The 22533-nt window shown below is 43.4% G+C and overlaps 1 protein-coding gene across 3 annotated transcripts in view; it reads left to right on the forward strand.

The window, feature by feature from the left end:
* Positions 1–22533, forward strand: part of LOC143276312 (serine/threonine-protein kinase 32A-like) — a 152609-nt gene that overhangs the window by 36319 nt on the left and 93757 nt on the right. For all 3 annotated transcript variants that reach the window (XM_076580818.1, XM_076580833.1, XM_076580825.1), the window contains exon 2: positions 5934–5989. In XM_076580818.1, the coding sequence (XP_076436933.1) occupies positions 5934–5989 (56 nt within the window). The remainder of the gene's footprint in view (positions 1–5933; positions 5990–22533) is intronic.

The following is a 22533-nucleotide window of genomic DNA, read 5'->3' on the forward strand; positions in this document are numbered from 1 at the left end:
GTTCTGTTGTTGAGGGTGCACAGCAGCATTTGGGCTTTCGCTGGATTGATGGAAGATCCTGTGTCTTTGCACCATTGAGCAATATTGTTTATTTGTTTCTGGAGGGCTTTAGTTCTTTCCTGAGCATCTTTCGAAGTTTTGAAGACCAGGCCATCATCCGCAAGAGTAAGCAGTCGAGCTATTCCATTGTTGTAAGCCTGCAAGGCCCTTCGTGTAGACGTTGTAGAGGACAGGGGAGAGCGGAGACCCTTGTGGCAGTCCCATGGATAGTTTAGAAGGTGCAGACATCCAACCTCCGAGGCGTAGGACGACGGTTCTTTCCTGAAGCGCTGCTGCTATCCATCTTGTCAGTGTCAAACTTATTCCATACCTTAGTAGCAGCTCCATGAGGTGCGCAAACAAGTGATGTGAACTACTAAATAAACGAAATATGAACTGTACCTTGTAGAATATATCACTATTTTGTTCTTTGCAGTTAGGGGGTATGCTCTTGAGACGTACATCCGGTAGACATCTGTGTGAGACTGACCCGCTGTGGTTGGCAGATCTGGTTTAGGGTCACAGCCCTTTTCACCAGCACACCAGCTGACAAAGCTGTAGAAGTTGTAAAAACAGACTTGAGAAAATACATCCTACAAATCCTAGACGGCTCTTTTCGTGATCAATGCATCAGTCAGTTAGGATTTGTTCTGATCACAGCGTACTTGAGCTGCAATAGATTCTTCTGTCAACACAAACATGGAACTGCCATGGAACATTATGTGTCTCCAGTCTCGAAGTGAAAGGTTTACGCTCACCCCCCCCCCCGCCCCCCTCATCCTCCTCGTTCTGCTCCTCCTCCCCGCCCCCGAGATCTGGTTCCGATTTGTAGATGACACTTTTATCAAACAGCTAGAGTAGGTGATCGATATCTTCACCATCGTTCAGCTCCATCGATCGGGACATTCACTCACAGCTGAAGTGGGGGAGGGCGGGCAGCTTTCCTTTCTGTAGACACCCCATTATCTATGATAGTTTGGGATGTACTAACAAGCTGACAGTCTACAGACCCGCTCCCCTCCCTTTGCCACCACTTTCAGGCGTCAGATCAGTTCCTGAATTTGAAACCTAGCCATGTATTCTTGTATTTGTTTATTTGTTTGTTTGTTTATTTCACTTCGCCACTGTTCCGTTTCGACTGTGCGTATAGTTTGCAGAGATTTTGTTCACACGTTACTTTGTGATTATGCAGTCTCGTAAGACATTCCATTTGCATCCTCGTCATCAAGTCAAAGAAGAATTGACACAGATTATGTTACCGTCAAGACGATGACCTCGGTTTCGATTACCCTTCTTCTCCCTCCCACCCCCACTTCCATGCCTGTGAAGAGTTCATGTCAAATCTCCATTGCCAGCGGATTTATGGCGGCTGTCTGTCGTCAAGGGCGCGGAGGTTGTCTCCACTCTACAGGGGTCGCTCAGGAGACCGGCTCCGCGACGTAACAGTTATTTTCGTCAATGGGGGGTTTACTGACTGCTGTCCTGCCCATGTTGAATCAGGACAGGCATTGCTGAGCATCACCGAAGTGACTCAGCAGCAGACGGATTTCCTTCGATGGGCAGCATTATTGGCTGTTGGATTATATTCAGTGCTGCATATAAACTGTTGGAGCTAGGATATTTACAACACGAGCCTGTGTCTGGATGTGCATGTAGTTGTCTGGAATGATAAGCGACATGAAGATTATGCCTCCTGGAGTGTGCAGGGGATGACTACCTCCCTACCTTCCCTCCCCTCTCCGCCTCCTTTACCCCCATCTCGTCCTCCTGAGAGAGACGCTTGACGCTTTGATATTTTATTGTCATTACCTGCATAGGTCTGTTGACAAGGGGGTGATAGGGCTAATTCTTATGTCACCACAAGTACCATACCACACTCTGCTTAATAACCATCAAAACAAAACAAAACATGCAAACAAAGAAAAACAAAACAGCTTTTATCGAAATACAACATCCTTACAATAGGGAAGCAACAAACATTAAAAAAGAAGCAAAAACAAAACAAAAAGACAAAAACACCATTACTCGACCATCCATTCTATCAACGATACTGTTCAATGTCTACCTTATTATTTGGCTTACAGTCTGAACATAAGATAGTAGACATTATACATTGTTATCCCCCTCATTTACTCTGGTATTGTTCTGAATAGTAAGACTACATCTTATTTTTTGTGCTTCTACAAGAAATTTAGCTATTGACAGTATTGTGAGGTCATCATCAGACGACCTCCTGAGAGAGAGAGAGAGAGAGAGAGAGAGAGAGAGCAGCCAAAGAACGGTTCACAGAAGCATTCAGAGGCACCAATGCATCTTAAGCTGCAAGGGGTGTTACGAATCTTCATCATGGCCTTGCATCCGAATGTTTCTTTTTCCATACACACTGGAAATTTAACAAACTTCGTTCTTCCCTTTCATACTTGGTAATAACATTTCAGCAGCTCAAGTGGTCTTCTGTCTTATATGTCTTATAAATGTATCTAAACAATCAAATCATTTGGTTCAAAATAGTTTAATATCCATTTGGGTGAAAATTACAGCCACACTGCAGATTTAGCTAACCGTTTTCTCTCCTTTCATACTTGATGATTACATTTGAACAGCACTCGTGAACTTTTGTCTAATATTTAAGCAATCAAAGTGTTCTGTTCAAAATAGATTGATATCTAGTGGGATGAAAAAACGTGACGACACCGCTTTGATTTTTTTTATATGCTGATGATTATATAAAATAGAAAAGAAAAAGAATAAGCTAGACGAAGTTTTCCTACTCAGTTTGCTTCAGAATCCATTCGTGATTCATCGCTGTTGGGAATTAATTTCAGTTCCAATGTCAGGGCTTTCCCGTCGTGCTGATTCATCCCTCGCCTTACTTGATCCTTTCAGTTCCTGGGTATTGGGGGCCTTGCTCTAAATCATGACATTCATTGCAGACAACAAGGGCTGACTCAAGCCTTTCAAAAATGGTTGCGGCTTAAGAAGGTTGATGTGATGGTAGACAGATAGGGAAGGAGGGAGCGCAGAAACTTCTGGGATTGTCAACTGCAATCAAAAATTGTGGATCTGTTTTAAATTTCTTATTTTTGTAGCCCAACACTTGCTGTATGTTAATTGTAATTTGTCTTTATTTAATATATAGGAGAAAATTCCCCAGTTTTAGGGTTGGTGGGAGGAGGGGGACGAGATGGAGGATGGGGCTGTTTCTGGTGCGGTTGGCAACCAGGGATCACAAGCCTAATCCACCCCTTGCTTTGGGTGAAAATACCCCCACCCTCACCCCCCACACCCCATTTGTGGAGGACCTAGAGAAGAGTTTAACATCGTTTCGAGTATTCAGTTTGTTTTTCGTCACTTTTGTATTAAATTCCTATGCAATTCCAAATCAAAGCACGTCATCTCACAATGTCTCGCCACTTTCACTGCTTGTATTTGAACTGTCTGGAAAAACTCTGAGATGGAGATGATAGCTGTTGATCACTGCTGGAACAGACAGTGCAGGCAATAGTGTTTATTTAATGTTAGTTTTTGCAGCGTCTGTGAAGACAGTCTACTTGTTTCAGAATCAGTTTATTTTATTACAGTTTTTATGGATTTTGTTTTGTGTTTATTTTTCGTAATTGTATGTCGTGTAACTACAATTTGGGTAAACTTAGAATGAGCGTAGATATTGTTTTTGTACTCATTTACGACCATGGCGTTTTGTTTTTGCTTTTATTTTCAACCATACCCCCTCCCCTCAAAAAAGGAAAGAGAATGAAAAAAACAAACAAAAACACACACACAAAAAACAACTAAATAAAGGGAAAAAAATTAACAGGAGCTGTTTCGTGCCATCACATAAATATTCGTCTCAATGGAGTTGTAAACTTGTAGGTACCATGTCTGCCAGAACAAAATGATGAACCTTTTGAATACAGGAACCGCCTTCAGAACACCTGCAAGCAGCAGAGAGCCAGTATGGAGCAGCACAGCACAGCACAGACACATTGCACCACACCTTGTCGCAGTGCTGTGCTGGGAAGCTTCTCCATTGTCGCCAGGTATTGAGGGGGTGGGGGTGGAATACTGCTGTCTTGCGTCAGTGTTCGTCGACAGTTAAGTGTCTTACAGGATTGAGATCACTGCGAGAGACATTATTACGGGAAGCCGGTTGTTGGGCTGGAGAGGAAAGCCTACAAAGGGAAAATGTGCCAAAGGTAGAAGGCGATTCATAGTCCCTAGCCAGCGACAGTAGAGAAGGTGTGAGTGGAAAGCGGAAAAGTATTTCGGTCAGGTCAGGTCTTGGTCTCTCTTCCCTCTCCAGGCTTTCCATTTTCTCCCTGACAACACGCATGCACGTGCGCGTGCTAACACACACGCGCGCACGCACACTTACACCCCTCTCCACTCACACGCACATGCTGCAAGCTCACACGCATTTCCACAAAGAACTCAATCTAGTCTCTCCGCTTGGTCTTTTCTTCCGCGCGCGCGCGCGAGCACACGCGCGCGCACGCACACACACACCCGCACGCACACGCACATTTATGCACACATGTACACGCGTTTGCAAGCACATGCGCTCGCACTGTATCGCTTTCCCCCACCCACTGTCTCTTTTCTGGTACGTGTTCTGCAGCTGACGCAGGAAGCTTAGCAGCGTCAGGACTGACGGGTAATTAGCGCCAGGATGTCAGAGAAATGGTGACGTTCTGTCGCTGTGGAGTTGGTCGTTTCCTCACAGTGCAGCAACGTTTGGAGAGAGAGAGAGAGAGAGAGAGTGTTTATATATATATATATATATATATATATGTATATATATATATATATGTGTGTGTGTGTGTGTGTGTGTGTGTGTGTGTGCGCGCGCGCGCGCCAAAGTGTGTGTTTGTAGGAGTGAATGACAGAGAGAGGTATTGTTTCATGAGGGTTGTGGAATGAGCGGTTTCTCTTATTTGTTTTCACATCCAGTCCTCTGTTAAGAGATAAAGAGAGAGGGAGGGGAGAGGGAAAGAGAGAGAGGTAGAGAGAGGAGATAATCAGTTGAAGGATATTGAAATACAATCAGAGAGAGAGAGAATGATTGAAGGATATTGAAATACAATCCATTTTCTCTGTCGAACATGGACTGTGATGGCCGAGAAGACAATAGGCACGTCCCGTAATAGGCTCAGCAAGCCCAAGATTTATGGCACATGCACAGGTAGTTGACAGCGTGCGAAAAGAGATGAACTCTGTTCCAGACCTCCATCTGCAGGCACTTGCAGTGTCGGGATAAGGGGGAGAAGGGATGGGATGAAGAATACAGCGTGGTGTCTGTATGAAAAGTGGCTTGTATTGTTGTTGCATATTGCTGTTGGTTGACGTTGTGAGACAGGCTGTTCGTTTGGTATTGATTTGTGTTATAAGGAGGAAGGTGGCAGAATAGTTAAGACGCTTATCTGCCAATACAGTGTTCGTGAGGGCCTGGGTTCGATTCGCTCTCGCCCTTTCTCCCAAGTTTGACTGGAAAATCAAACTGAGCGTCTAGTCATTCGGATGAAATGATTAAGCGAAGTCCCGTGTGCATCACGCACTGAGCGCACTGAAAAAGAACCCATGGCAACAAAAGTGTTGTCCTTTGGCAAACTTCTGTGGAAGAAATCCACTCTGATTGGTACACTTGTATATGTGCATGCACACACGGTCTGACAAAGCGCGTTGGGTTATGCTTGCTGATCAGGCAGATATCTGCCTAGTAGATGTGGTGAAACGTATATAGATTTGTCCGAACACTTGAGAAACCAGCTGAAACTGAAATTGGTGTGATAGCGTCATTTTCTAGACTAGTTGTGTGTGCGTATGCGTGTGCGTTATTGTATGTGTGGTTCCATGCTTTATTTTTATATATTATTGTTGCAATTTTCTGTTTGCAGTTAACTTCGACCACTTCCAGATTCTACGAGCGATCGGGAAAGGGAGTTTTGGAAAGGTAAGATTTAAATATATTACATTGTTTTCTTTTTTCGGTTTGCATTTGCGTTGTTTCTCGGTTTGCATTTGCGTTGTTTCTCTATTGCATGCATCAAATAAATAAAACCCTAAAGAATGATAGTACGGGGTATGTATGGGAGAGGGTGATTTATATATACACAACCTATCCGCTGTCATACGTTTCCAAATAATGACACACATTGGCACACCCAGATGTTAATAACGCTCTGATATTTACACAGATATTCTATATCGCATGTAGACTTACACACGAACATGAAAATGTATGCATTGGTTATGCTTTTCACCTTCCTCGTTTCTTCTCCCCCAGTCTCATGTGCACGAGTTTGAACACATATGCACAAAACACCACGCACGTACATACACAATACCAAGCACAGACGCACATGCACGTAGAGAGAGAGAGAGAGAGAGAGAGAGAGAGAGAGAGAGAGAATTACTTCCGCACGCACATGAAGTTGGACCATCCTCACAGACTTCAATTAAGCGTGTGTACATTGTACGTCTCTCGCCACCTGTGCCCAGCCAGCCCGTTATCTGGGCCTTCTGTTTGACCTCAGACTGCCGGTGTGCTAATCGCCTTCATCCAGCGGTGGCCCTCCATTTCCTAGCCCCATAGACCTTTCCATCCTAAAGGCCAGCCACATCCATCAAACACCGCGGCTTTCTCTTCTTTTTCTTCTTTTAAAGAACAAAACTTTTTTTGTTCTTGTACATTGTGACTTCGAAACCCTTTCCTTCTTATTCTTGGTTGCAAATTGTATTCAGCACTGGGTCAGTCCAGTTTTCGAGATTTCATTGAGATTTTTTCTCCGTAGAGTCCCGTCAGTACCAGTTTAAAGTGTCGAAAAAAAATAAAGGGGGGGGGGATACTAATGAACCTTACGTCTTGGACTCTGTAATCTCAGTGAAGGTAATGCAACTTAGCCAATGCTTGAACATACTAAAACGAATTGGAGTATTCATTCAAACCACATCGAAGTGGATAAAAATTTAGCCAAAATTGACAGAACGATTAATTGGTTTGTACAACTGTTTGTGAAAGTCACTAAAAGATTTCGAAATTTTAGGAACTGAAAATGTTGATTGCTTGCTCTATTTCAACGAGGTCATTTTGCAGCGTTTTCAGAGAATTGAGCATACACTTCAAAACGAGTTATTGGAGAAAAAAAGAGTGATTTTTAACAAATGTCATCGTCAAAACGACCAGTCTTTCGTTTTAGTTTAAAAATCCACATCAGTTGATTCAAGCTTTATCCAAATTGGTCCAGAATTTGGATGTACTTGTTGTTCACAGTTTTAGTTTCAAGGACTTGTCAAAGCGTGCAGACTGGTTCATATGTGCTACACCACATCTGCTTAAAAACGTCACAAAGGCAAACGATGTGTTTTTGAGACCTTGACTACTGTAACTGGTAATGTTGGACAGCTCCGAGTTTTGATTTGCTGTGTGTACGTTTGTGTCAAATTGTCAGTCCAATGGTTTTGAGAAATGATCCAGTTCAATGCTCAATTTATTTCTCCTTGCTTGTCACCTTCATTTTTCAATTGCTTTTCAAATTGCATGGTCTTGTCCCTATGTTCATTTCGCATTGAAACAAATGCATTGATGTGCATGAAATGCTGTCAGTGCTCAGAGAGACACTACCCACCTACCCATACTCTACCTCCACGCATCCTTTCTCACATACACCCCCACACACAGCCACCCATACCCCCCAACCCTCTTCCCTCAACCGACGACGCACACACACTGACACAGGTGTTCGTCTTAAATCACACGAATTGAATAGATGTTAACTGAAGAACTTACACGGGTATGCTTCGTAGTTCTCCGGAAGCAGCCGTTTCCCCAGGTCATTAGTACTTTTGAAACAGCAGCACTGAAGCAATATGATTTGAACTGGTTACACAAAAGCAAGCTTACGCACATTCAGGTTGTGCGCTCCCATGCATGCACACACACACACACACACACACACACATATATATATGCATGTAAGAGAGAGAGAGAGAGAGAGAGAGAGAGAGAGAGAAGGATGGGGTTGAGGGTGGGAGCAGAGAGCATATTTGTAGTTTATTCTGAAGACAGAGTGCAAGGGCTCGGCACCTGTGCCGTGTCCGTTCACCGTGTTTTATCATACAGTCTAGGCGGTAAAGGCGGTTTGCGCCCTCCTCCGTGGCTTGCTTATCCACGCTCCCCAAACCCGTAGTCCCTCTCGCCCCTCGTCCAGCCACATCCATCACTGAAGCTGCGCCGTTGTTGGCTTTTCTCTTTCCTTTCCTTTTTCTGCCATTCTGATTCCCCCTTCTTCTTCTGTCTTTTTTGTCGCGTTATTCTTTCACTCTGTTTAACAGTCTTTTGCTTTCTTTCTTTTCTTTTGATTTTTATCTTATCACAGTATTGGCGTTTTTTGGTGGGTTCAATATGGAGGGTGATCTCCCAGATAAACATGTGCAGTCCTAAATGTTCCTTTATCCCCTTTTTGTGTATACACATTCATTACATCAAACGTACTTTGATTCAAAGAGTCACCATGTCAACGTTTGGTGAACTGTAGATGAACACGAACATACCCAGTATGTACGCCCCCGATAACGGAGTGTGGCTGCGCAAATAACGAGGTGAAAACGGTCAAATACGTGAACACCCACTCATTGATTCGAGAGAACGTGGGATTCAGCAGCCCATCAACGAAGAAAAAGAAGGGGAGAAGAAAAAGAACAAAAAATTCCATTTCTTGTCTCTCGTGGCGAATGCCCATTTTCCTCAGCCACTTGTCTCTGCTGCGAACCTTTTTGTTTATTTTCCCCAGTTTTTTCCCTTCGTGTTCACTCGCCTTTTCCTTTCGTGCATTTTAGCTGTGAGGTCGTCGGTAAAACAGCCTGGCCCAAGTAACGCCGACTTTAGGTGATTAAAGCTGTATGTTTTTGTTTTTTGTTGTTTTGTTTTTTCAATTCAACATTCGAGCACATGCACGTGTGTACACACGTGCTTGAACGCTCACGTTCTCACAACCGCGCACTCTGTCCCCCCCCACCCCCCCGAATTCTTTCCCCTCGTCTCCCTCTCGTCCCACGCGTCGTTTCATCTTTCATTGTGATTGAAAAGAAAACTAAAAAGATGAGATCAATTTACTAAATTTATTCTGAAGAAATTTGATCGCTGCAGCGAATTATGAAACACTTTGTGAAACTGCTAACACACCATAGTTCAAGTTCTGCTTTATGCGTAGAATTGTGTTGTATCATGTTGTAATGTTTTGTGCTGGGGTTTAATTGTCGTGTCATTTGACTTTCTTTTCATAACTCATTTCTTGAGAGAAAATGGGTTAGCTTTTCTGTGGTTCTCGAGTTTCACAGAAATGCAACGCTTCCCATGATTTAATTTTTTTCATTTCTTTTTATCTGTGAACATTTATGTATTGCTAGCGTGGATTTTACCGTAGCATTTAAGTGGAGTGGAATTGGCTGCACTATTTTGCCAGGGACAACCCTCTGCTGCTTTTCTCATGGGCCTAAACGCACGGTGCGCAGTGGACCTCAGTGTACAGTCTCACCAGAAAGACGGGCAGCCGAACTACCACTTGAGGTCTAACGAAGGAGGATGAGGGGTGAAAAGGCTTCGGTCCATGCGGCTTGGTTTGGCCATGGTGGCCGGGGATTTTTCACTCATGTAGAGGCGGCACTGTTCACTTTGTGCTGGCACTGGGCCACCACTCCAGATGGAACGTGGCTTAAAAAAAACAAATAAAAAAAAAACCCAAAAAAACTCACAGACCGGTGACTGTTCCTGGCATCTGGTTTTAAGAACGTCTTGTAGTATATGGTCTTCAGGGCATGTCTGTGTTTTTCCTCCTTGTACTAGCATTAGTTGGTGTGGCGCAAATTCGTCAAATTTGCCAGGATATTAACGTATTTGGAACTTCCTTGTTTATACAGTGGAGTGTTGGCCTGGAGGTACAGCGTCCGCCTAAGAAGCGAGAGAATCTGAGCGCACTGGTTCGAACCACACCGGCAGTCGCTATTATTTTCTCCCCCTCCACTAGACCTTGAGTGGTGGTCTGGACGCTAGTCATTCGGATTAGACGATAAACCGAGGTCCTGTGTGCAGCATGCGTTTAGCGCACGTTAAAGAATCCACGGCAACAAAAGGGTTGTCCCTGGCAAAATTATGTAGAAAAATCCACTTCGATAGGAAAACAAATAGAATTGCAGGCAGAAAAACAAAACAAAAACAAAAACAACAAAAATGGGTGGCTCTGTCAGTGCAGCGACGCGCTCTCCCTGCGGAGAGCATCCCGAATTTCACACAGAGAAATCTGTTGTGACAAAAAGAGTGATACAATACAATACAGTACAATACAATACAATACAATACAATATATAAAGAAGATTCCTGGTTGTTTGTAGCTCTGGGTTACCAGTACACAAGCTGATGAGAAACGCCAAGCAGCTATATCTTTGTGCCTTGAACAAGACTGGCAGTGCATGGCATGGGAATTTGATTCAAAGAGCTCAGGTTATATAACCGGTTACAGATCGCTAACGCTTATCCCTCCCCTCCCCGTTCCGTTCCCTCTTTTAACAAAGCACGGCCAAGGTCTCATGTTCGTTCGCGGATCTTTCACAGGACAATTCTTTTTTCCAGGTTTGAGATCTGCGAACAGGTTTAAATACCGGATCCTCCCACATGCGTCAGCAGTCTGGCTGGCGTGTATTGTTTCCATGATCGGCTCCACGTGCCGGTTGTTCGCTGCGAGTTGGCTTCCATCCAGGGCAGCGTGTTTTGTGAGGGATGAAGAGGGAGGGAACAAGAGGTCCTGGCTGCTGCAGCTGAGTCTCATCAATCCCCTGCATTGATGTACTCATTATAGCGTGTTGCTTGTGGCTGTAAAATTACCCCGGCTTCCACTGATGCAGGACATAGTTGTGATGGAAGGTTTTGGAGGTGGGTAGAAATGAAAGGACTTCATAGCATGCTCGGGCAACGTTTCGCACGGAAAGACTTCTTTTCTAGCATCGATATAATTCTTGGCTGGCGCTTAGAAAAAACAACAACAAAAAACAACTGCAACAACAAAAATCATGGGCATATGCATAGCTCTTCTCATTATCCATTTATTGAACTGAAAAATCAAACCTGTTCTCATGTTGTGAGTGTGATTTTGGTATAATTTTGGGAAAACAACACCCAACAAAAAAGACAGACACAACATTCATTTCAAGACAAATCCATGAGCAAGTTGTGATTTATTATAGTTGCTTAAAATACGAGTGTCAGAAAAAAAGAAGCGTTCGTGTATGCGTGCGTGCGTGTGTATGTATGTGTAAATGTGTATGTATGCATATATTTGTGTGGGATTGAAAATTAGATAATTTGTAGGCAGCAAAAACAGAGAATGGAATGGTATCACATTTAAACAAAATAAACTAATGACCTGGGTTTTATACACACTTCACAGAATGTCTTTCAATTACACACACACACACACACACACACACACACACACACACACACACACACACACACACATACTACACATATATATATATATATATATATATATATATATGTGTGTGTGTGTGTGTGTGTGTGTGTGTGCATATATATCTATATATATATATATGTGTGTGTGTGTGTGTGTGTGTGTGTGTGTGTGTGTGTTGATTTCCTGTCAGAACAGAATTCTGTTTGTGGAATTTGGGTTACTGTGTGTGGGGAGAACACGTTACCGCGATGTAATTCACCTAGGTTTGTTAAAAAAAAAAAAATTTGGCTACGTATTTACCAAAGACGGCGGGTTTTTTTCTGCATAAGTTGTTAGATTGAGGACAGTTATTTTGATACCTCGAGTTCATTTACCTGTGCTAGGTATCTACTGCTTTGGGGGCATCGATTGATGAACTCACCTGACAGACTAGTGCTTCTCATGGGTTTCTGTAGAGTGTTTTATCGAGGGACGGGGGTCGGGGTGTGGCAGGAAGTGAGGATGGAAGGAGGAAGAGAGAGTGGGGGATGGGTCTCTATCTTCACTGGGCCATCGCTGCCATATTGGTGGTACTTGGTGTGCTATGCTCTTGTGTCGTGTGAAACACGAACGCGCAGACTGACTTTAGAAGAACAAAAAAAGGTTTGACATGACTTATGACAGTAACTTAGTAACAATGATATTTAGTAAGACGAAACGGCTCACCGAGAGACTGGTCACTGACTGGAACTGGACACACTTTGCTTTGGCCGTTCGGACACGGTCCACATCAGGAAGAAAAAAAAGAAGGAAAAAAGAGTCATGTCAGCAAAAACGAGAATCTGTTTCTACTACTCACCCCATACCAACAAATCAGTCTATGTAAAAGGCGACAGAATGATTGATGTCAAGAAAGGTAAAAAGAAGAAGAAAAAAAAAGAAAAAGAAAAAAAAGGGACTTCAGCTTGTCGTGACAGACAGAAAGAAACAGAAGACTAGAAAACGGAATAGTGGCCTCACGTGCTGAAAACTGCTGGAACCTCTGCCCATAGAAACGATGTGCCGCGGATGTTTCCAGTGTTACTCTGAACGTGCGATGCAAGTCACGCGGCTTCACCTTTGCAAGGCAATCGGTCAGGGGGAAACAAAATAGCGTCTCTTAACTCCCCTTCGCCTTTCCATCTCTATAACCCCGTCTCCTGTCTGTCTGGGTGATTCTGAGCTTGCTGCTGTTTCTCTTTTGTTCATTTCGCTTGTACACGTTTGCGCACGCACGCGTGTAAATGTACGGCAGACACGCGCTCGCATGAGCGCCAACATGCTTGCTTACTCTTACCCCCTCGATCTGCTCTCGACCGTCTCTCTCTCTCTCCCCCCCCCCTCTCTCTCTCTTCCCCCCCCCTCTCTCTCTCAAACACGCACACACTCGCGCAGGAACATAATCATGCTTGATGGTCAGTTCAACGAAAAGCCTTTAAGGCAATCTGTCAACACCCACCCCTTGATGTTTGTCTTCCAGACTCTCCTTACGAGGTACCCATTGATTGCTGCTCTCTCGTAGCCTACTGGGTCTGTTCTCCTCCACCCAATGATTTTTTTTGTTGGTTTAATTAAGATAAAAAGAGGGATTGTGGATCACTGCTTGTCGATGACATTCCCCTCTCCATTCCGACCCGTGATTTCCCTTCCCCCTTTCATATTTTTAAAGGCGTTGTGCCGGTGCTAGCAAAACGGCAGACCTTCGGCAGAAGAAGGCCTGGCGTTAAGTTCTTCCGTGGTAATGACGTATGGATCCTTTTTCTGTCGATACTGTCGGCGATTCTGCTGCTCCTGCTTTGGCTGCAGCCAGACAGAAAGAGAGATGAAGGGGGTGTTGGGGAGGATGGGGTGTAGGGCAGGAGGGTTGGGGGAGAGGGTACGAAGAAGGGTGAGGTGGGGGAGCTACAGCAAAAGGTAACAACAAGACTCTTGGCCTCTGGAAAGCGGCATCGAAAAGTTTTGTTGCTGCACGTGCGCGCGTATGTGTGGTTAGGTTGGTATGTATGTGTGTGTGTATGTGTGCGTACGTATGTGTGTTAGCGTGTGTGTGTGTGTGTGTGTGTGTGTGTGTGTGTGTGTGTGTGTGAGAGAGAGAGAGAGAACTCAGAACTCAAAACGTTTTTATTCAAGGATTAAGATTTTAGGCATTGCCTATTCTTCCAATCTGTCCTTGCTAATCTACATCTATTACAAATAGCACACACATAAATGAAAGGAAAAGGTTTTCATGCAGAACTGTATACATAATGAAGAAAACACCCCCCGGCCCTCCACACATACCCACATCCGTGCACACACATGCATACACACACTGACGCTCGCGTGCGAGCGCACACACATACATACACACACAAGAGCGCATGAGCGCGCGCGCGCGTGCGTGTGTGTATGTACGTGTGTGTGTGAGTGATAGAGCGAGCGAGAGAGATGCCAATCTGTTTCATGTCATCGTTTGCAACAGCCCTGATTCATTTTAAGCGATTAAAAAAGAAAATATGGGAATTTGCAAAACGCGTTTACAACTTCTGATGCATGGGTGGTCTCTAGCGCAGAGATGGTTTTAACAGAACAGGTAAAATCCCCCAGTCTGCAGAGACCCACACTCCTGTTATTGACTGGGATTGCTGTTCTCTCATTCATCGAGCCAGCCGTTGGGAACAGTCTGTTCTTGCGTAACTCTCTCTCTCATTCAGCTTTATCTTTTCTCATCAAGCACCGAAGTGGGAGTGAGGAGAGGAGGGGGCGGGGGTACAGAGTTAGAAAAAAAGCGACCTTTTCGTTGTAGGGACAGCTGTTTGTTATTAATACCTCAGGAGGGACTATTGATTGTCTCGTTTGATGGATTCGGCTAACAGTGCTGTGTGCTGTATAAACTTCCCCCTGCGCTTACACCCTTCTCCCTCATCCACTTCCCTCTCCTCCTCACATGCACGCTAGCTGGGGGAAACGAAAAACTGAAACCTCTGCACGCACTCATTTTCTCTCTGCACGTGAATGTGTCTGCTCTTGCTTCGCTGTGAGTGTTTCGTGTTTTTCTTAACTCACTGAATCTGTGAAATGCACGCTTGGAATCCTGTGAAGAACATGTCAAATTCCAAATCATGTGTGTGTGTAGGGATGGAAGGGGGTGCGTCAAAATGACATTTACAACTTGAAAACAACCCATTTCAACCAGTTTCACGTGTCAAAGGAATTCACGGTTTGGTCATGAATTCTGGAGTGGGCGCGTACTTACATGCACGTATTGTGCGCTTTCACATTGAGGGGTGTGAGTAAGATAGAATGACAACTGAAGCTTGTTAAAACGATTACATTTTTCGTACTTTATACGTGTGAAAGACAGCTTACGATTCTGCATGGATAACAAAAATATATTCTTACTAACGCAAGACACAGACCAGTACAAATTGCTGCAAATTATTTAAGTTGAAAGGGAGGTGGTTTGTGGACGTGTGTGTGCGCTTGTGTATATGTAGTATACATTGGGTTTATGTGGTGGTGTGTCCATCGAGATCGATGATGACCATCGTTGTCATCCAGATGGGGGATGGGGGATGGGGGGAGGGTGGTGGTGGGGTGGGGGGAAGGATGCTCATGAATCTATCTGAGTGCGCAGATGGCTGAATAGTCCAATCTGCGCACGAAATGTTCGCTGACAGTTGGGGCAGACAAAGACAGGCATATTGTCAGGGAGCTTGTTTGCCCGTGACTTTCTGGCCTGCCTCTTCTCAACAGCTGCAGCAGTCCTGTTGGCCTCGCACAACCTGGCGCCTTTGTGCACAGCAGCGCACCATTTGTCACGGTCCACTGCAGATTCCTCCCAGGAGTCAGGGTTGATATCAAACGCTTTCAGAGAGACTTTCAGAGTATCTCTGAAGCGCTTCTTCTGACCTCCGTGTGATCTCTTCCCTTGTTGCAGCTCGCCATAGAAGAGCCTTTTGGGCAGCCGATGGTCTGGCATGCGCGCCACGTGTCCAGCCCAGCGAAGCTGGGACTGCATCAGGATGGTGAAGATGCTGGGAAGGGTGGCTTTTGCGAGAACCTCTGTGTCTGGGGTCTTGTCTTGCCACTCGATGTTCAGTAGCTTCCTTAGGCATGTTGTGTGGAAGTGGTTCAGCTTCTTGGCATGTCGTTGGTACACTGTCCAAGTTTCGCAGGCGTACAGTAGTGTGGGGAGAACTACTGCTCTGTAGACCTTTAGCTTGGTCTCAAGACTAATGCCTCTTCTGTTCCAGACATTTGCATTGAGTCTACCAAAAGTTGCGCTTGCTCTTGCAATCCTGACGTTCACTTCATCGTCGATGGTCGCATTTCGTGACAGTGTGCTGCCAAGGTATGTGAACCGCTCCACCGCACTGAGTCTCTGACCGTTGACTGTGATGTTGGGCTCAACGTAGGGTTTCCCTGGGGCTGGCTGATGGAGAACTTCAGTTTTCCTCGTGCTGATGGTAAGGCCGAAGTTCCTGCTGGGAGTGGCAAACTTGTCGACGCTGAGTTGCATGTCAGCTTCAGATCCAGCGTTGAGGGCACAATCATCAGCAAACAAAAAGTCTCTGATGATGTCTGTCATGACCTTCGTTTTTGCTTGAAGCCTTCTGAGGTTAAACAGCTTGCCATCTGTTCGGTACTTTAGGCCGATTCCAACATCGCCATCTCTGAAGTTTATGTAGTACACACCCACACACACACACATACACACGCACGCACGCACGCACACGTGCGGGCGCGCGTACAAGAGTTTTGTTTAATTATGATTGAAAGCATTTGAAACAATGTCTGAACCTGCTTAATCATCATTCCAGTCATTTTCATTGTCGCGTCTAAGGTATGTTTGGTATAATTTTACCCAGGATTCGCTCAAGTCGACCACCCTCGCACACAAACAGCAGACCACTAAAAATGAAATATATTTTACATCTTTTATTCACGCATTCACACGATGCCAGGAAGAAGAGGCAGAAAGAGAACGGGACATAATAATGTATGCTAGCTAGCCTACAGATAGAAAAGAGTGCTACACCCACCCAACTACCCCAATCTATACCACTACCCGGGGAGGAAAAAAAAACTTCCCAAAGGCAAAAGGGTGATAAGGGTGATGGATGACTAATGAGTTTAGGAAAAAACAAACAAAAAAACAAGGAAAAAAACAAACAAACAAAAAACAAAGAAAAAACAAACAAGAAACGAACAGAACAAACTATGCCCCTACAAAGTCATATTCCCTCAACCCTCTCCCCTAAAACACAGCCAGCTTGTTCAATTGATGCGGTGGCACAGTCAGTGCAACTCAGGTTGGAGTTTGGCGGGGCATGGTCCTCGGAGTGACTTCGGCAGGACAAGGAACTGTTCAAACATCTGCAACACAAAAATGTTCGCTAAAATTCACGACAGTGTTTGAATGGAGCTAAAGGAGAGGGCTATTTATTCGAGGGACGTCGAGACTTCAGCGGGGCTTACAATGGCACTACCGTATAATTATTTCATAAATGGATATTCTGTTGTCCCTCAGGTGGGTTACGTTTTTTTTAATTAAATTTTTTTTTAAAACTTATTTTAAAGGAGAGAAAAACTGGATGAATAAAACACTTCCACGCATTCATACAACAGTTATTTCCCCCTAGATCAACCTCCACTTGGGAAAGGGAAAACGACAATATATTATACGAAGTAACTAGTGAGTAAAGGACAACGCATATGAGTCGTTTTGGTCTTGAATACACTTTCTAACTGCGCTAAAGAAATGAATGTGATGCGCAAGAAAACAACGAGGGTAACTACAAGGTCCGAGCTTGGACAACTAGAATATAAAAAAAACCAACAACCACCTTTTGTAACTTAATCTGTGAAGATCACATTCACTGTGTGTTTACATAGATGTATGAATAATAAGGACAATAAAGAATAGATATCCATCCTATCTAACAGCAACACACACGTCTTGGTGTGTGAAAAATCCCACGCACAAAATAACAAAGAGAGGACTGGATCCCCGTACGTGTGCACACAGTAATCATATTATCCTATGACAAAGAGAAGGGGGAACAAATATCTACAATATAATGATGTACACAAATTAGACGCGTCTCAAAAAACCAATGCATAAGGATTAAAAAAAACAACAACAAACGACCGGCCTACTGCGAAAATGAATTAACACTAAAATGAAGAAATAACCGACGAAACTTATGTTGTTTTTTTTATAACCAGAATGGAAAGAAGAAATGACATTTGGGTTCTTAACAATGTTTCTGCTTACCTCAGCAGCTGGTGGGTCGACGGGTAGCAATACCGTGTGGCAGAGACCGGGTGCCGAGTCCGGGTGCTACACTCTGGTCAGTGAAGGAGACATTTGAAAGAGACTGGGAGGGAGGGGGGGTCCTTTCCAGTTCCAGATGATGCGGAACTATTCCTCCACACTCGTCATCTCATTGAAGAGAGGCCACAGGGTCGGAGGGATACTGGGGATCTTTTAGGAGTGCCTGATCGAACAGATACCCCGTATCCTCCCTACAGAGCGTCGAAGCTCGAGGCGCCCAAACGCCGTTAAGTTCTGAAAAGTGAATGTTGATGTCTGTATGTTTGGTGAAATTTTACCTTCTATAACTGAGTGAGGAATCTTGAAGGTGAGCCTGTGCAAGGAGCATGTTAAGCACGTGCAAAAGCTAAAATGACAGAATAACACGGACTGGAAGGGAAGAGAAGGGAGCAGAGGGGAAAAAAAAGAAAAGAAAACCAAAACGAGAAAACAACTAAGGTGAGATATGTACATGGGTGATCACGTTCGTCACGGCTCGGTGACACTGGTTTACAGGAGGGGCCTTATGCGCTAAATCCGTGACATTCATGTGCATTTTTACACTGCGGTCATTACGTGTAGAGTTACTGTGGTACATCAGTGAGTAAAGCATTCAAAGTAAAGGATAGCCATCTGCCAACCTCTTATCTCTCATGAACATAATGTATGTGTACTGACATAACCAAAAGTTTTCCCCCCTTTTCTGACTCACTTTGTTATAACCTGGTGCTCTGTTCTGCTCTCCTGTGCTCTGCTCTGCCAGTGGTAAACTTGAACATTGCCATTTTCTCTGGGAATACTTTGTCTGCCATTGCCAAATTTGGCTTCAACACAGTAGGAAAAATAACTTCACAGTCATACCAGCGAAAGTTATGTCTTCCAAATTCAACCGTATTTCCGGATCATTAACGGTTTATTTCGTTGAGACTCGTTCCGGAATCCGAAAACACCACATTACCACTTCCTAGTTGCCAGAACGTAGGCTATGCTTGGTAAGAAGACGGCATGTCCTCGGTTTTTTTGTTTGTTTTTTGTTTTTGGATTTTTTTTTGTTTTTTGTTTTGTTTTTGTTTTGTTTTGTTTTGTTTTGTTTTTTCACAAAAAAACCAACACATACAGTGACACAAACTACGCCATCGACGTGTTTACTGCAAATGAATATTTTAATGTGGACACCGAATTAACTAGAATGTACATGATTGAAACATTGAATCGACCGTTTCACTGAGTTTAGGTCAGCATTTTGGTCTGGGTAGATCTTGTTTTTTCTTGTTCACAATTAAAAGAAAACAAATTCAAATTCTGGACAGAACTCATACAGTGATACTAACATCATCATCTAGGTATTTACTGCATATGGATATTTAAAGTGGATACTGATTCAACTAGAATGTACATAAAAGAGAAATTGAATGGATATTGTAGTAGTTTCCTAGTGTAACTAAGCTTGTCGAACACGATCTCCGCAGATCAAAAGAAACTGGCTACATGCTGCCATGCGTTTGAGGCGATGGCATCTCTTTTACTGCGGACTGTAAAGAATTTCTTAGATGCCCGAGATATACCAAAATAACATGATTTAAACGGCGTTATCACCTCAAATACCATAACCGATTTATTATGCTAAAAAACAACACGATTTAGTAATATTTTTGAACGTGATTCGTAGATGCAGGTTAGTGCTAGTTTCCTCTCGCCCGAACATGCTTGGTTCGAATCTACTTTAGGTTTTTTTGTTGTTTTTTAAATAAATTTTTACCAGAAGCTTTTATAATATCAAATACAGAACACGTTTTAACGATTTGAAACTTAAAAAAAAATCCAGTATATAGTTTTTATTTTCATTTTTTAAATGTGTATCATAAGTGAGTCTTGAAGGCCTTGCCTTTCTTTCTTGTTCGTTTTTTTTTTTACTCCCCACCCCCACCCCACGCCCCCACTTAATTTAGAAATAGAATAAAACGAAAAGCATACAGAGCGAAGTAGATAAACAATATATAAATATTAAGCTCTCCATCTGATATCCACATATACCCCTTTCCTCTTCATCGCTTATTGCACATTATCATCACCAATTAACAAGAGAAGAAAGAATAGAATGAAACATTAGAACAAAGTACTGAAAGAATGACTGACTGAATAGATAACTAAATAATTTGATAGTGTGAGGGAACGCATCGATATCTTGTGACAAATACCCGCATTAGTAATTGAAGGCATTTACGGTGTGGTTCTTATCTTTGTAATAAGGATGTTGTTTTGTTACCTCTTAACTTTTGTGAGGGTTTCATCTACATTTTTATGTGTGTCAATCCTGAATGTTATTACCATTTTTCAGTTTGATATTTATCTTTCCTTTTGAAGACCAGGACGACAGGGGTGCTGAATGTTTGTTGCCTCTTAACAACAGATTGTAATTTGCTTCAGTAAGATCTTCCCAACAGAGATACCAGATTGTATCAGCTTTCCTCTAGACACAAGCACACCTTCCTTGTCTGGCGTGCAAAGGGTGAGGTTTTCCAATGTCAGGTCGACCAGAGCGGTGAGCGATGTCAGTGTCAGTTGCGGTCTCTGGCACACCGACCTTTTTTGTCAAAATGTTTGCATTTTCTGACACATTCTGCAACCGACTTAGTTTTCCATTGTTGTTTTTCCTGCACCCCATACCCGTGTTGTTGATAGTCATTTTGTGTTGATATGTGATTGTTATCTCTTTCTGCTTTTGGTCCAGACGATTTCGGACATCCCCAGTTTCTCGTAAATTTGTTTTACTTCGTTACTAAGTTTGTGTTTATCAGTCTGGAGATCATGCACAGCACTTCTAACCTATTTGTTTCACTAATTTCGCCGTGAGTTTGTCCATGTCCAGTCGAATCTGCTAATCTCACTTTTTGTTGTTGTTTATTTGATCTAACTTAGCCTGGTGTGTCATATCGGTATATTCTCTTAGATCAGATTTAACTTGTTTTGGATTCTTTTTGTCATGCTTTCCTTTGGCTTCTTCTGGACTATTAGCTCTGTCACTGACTTAAGAGGTGCCAAGGCTTTCTTTTGCTACCAGGTCTGACAAATATTTAGAAACAGAAGAACTGCTCAGGCTGCGTGTAAGTCGCTGTACATATCATATTGACATGTGAACATATCCTCTAAACTTTGTGCAGAGTCAATAAGAGCAATCTTAAATTAAGTCATAGACAGCACCTATCGCTCGCCCAGCTGATGGACTTCATCTTGGCACACAACGCATGGCATGAAATGGAGCACATTTGGTGCTCCTGCCACTTACCCATATTCCGTTCAGAGGGACGGGTGCACGCTGGTTGTGCTCCTGTTTCCGTAACCCACTGACCGCCAACATGGATTACTGGAATTGCCTGCCTGGTACAGGCAGGATAATAAAGTGTCAGCAGGCCTGCTTCCTTGTTGATCAAGGAGTGTGGGAACATCCCAAGGCGCTGTCTGGATTCGTGTCACGGACCGCACCGATGAGCTCTGACTACTCCGCTGTCGCGCTGGACTTTAATTTTTCATTTGGTGACAGTGATTTGTTCTGCAGTATCAGCGGTTTGTTACGTTTTCTTTCTTTGGTTGGAAGCTTGTTTTGATAAGTAAGAAGCGATTTTTTTCCTTCTTTCACTGTCGGGTTGTTTGATAAATGAGTTGCGGGCTGTCTTGGAATAATCATGCTTCGAATTGTATACTGTGTGTTTATGTAAACTTCTATATGTTTAAATGCCACATGCATTCTGGTTGTTTATTGCTAAAAAAAATATTGAACCCCCCCCCCCCCCAACTGCATTGACATTAACGTTTAGCGTATTTCCTCCCTTTGCTAGCATCTTCTCCACTGCATGTCCTCGTCTCATACCTTTCATTATCGTGACAGAATAGTTAAGAAATGATTGTGGTCACTCCATGGAAACTCGCCCAACTCCCCATACATTCCGAATAAAGCTATCCGTCCTGATAATTGATCTTCCCATTTTTTCTTTCCACCCTTTTCTCCCCAATCTCTCCGCAACCATTTCACATTCAGGGTAAACTAACTCTTGACTCAGTCGATGAGGATTTTAGAGTCAGTCTTTTCAAGAAATAACATTGGAAATTTTCAGATATAACCGCATATTCTTGATCTGTCATCATCATCATCTTCATCATTCTGTTTTATTTTTGAATTGATAATAATAATAATAATAAAGATCATATAATTGCAACAAGAAGTGTGTGATGTTTTAAAATACGTTCACGGAACAATGTTGCCTTTTTGATGTCTGTTTGATCAGTTTAGTCGTGTTTGATCAGTTTAGTCGTGTTTTTCATCGCTTGTTCACAAAGTACAGAACATTGTAGAATTTCGTGTAATTTATCGGATTTATGAAGAAACGATCTTCTTCCAAGTTCTCTTGTCGTCTTGTGATCGCAGCGACGATCATCGACCCAGGTCTCGACTGACCATTCTTATTACAGTCCACGTATGTCTGAACGAAAGTAGCAATTGAGGTGATGGCATCCGCTGCCACATAGTGATAGAGATCAATAGATCCCACATTGTCTCCGCCCAGACACCATTGATTGATGGAATGTGCCGCACAGCTCTGCCTCAGGCCCCCGTCTATCTGCCTGACGGAATGGTCTCTGATTCTGTTCTTTGTGTCCATATTTCTGTGTGCTAGTCCTTTGCTGGTAACATTATACTCTAACAATAAACTCCAC

This window comes from Babylonia areolata, chromosome 2 (assembly GCF_041734735.1).
Source record: "Babylonia areolata isolate BAREFJ2019XMU chromosome 2, ASM4173473v1, whole genome shotgun sequence".
NCBI classification, from domain to species: domain Eukaryota; kingdom Metazoa; phylum Mollusca; class Gastropoda; order Neogastropoda; family Buccinidae; genus Babylonia; species Babylonia areolata.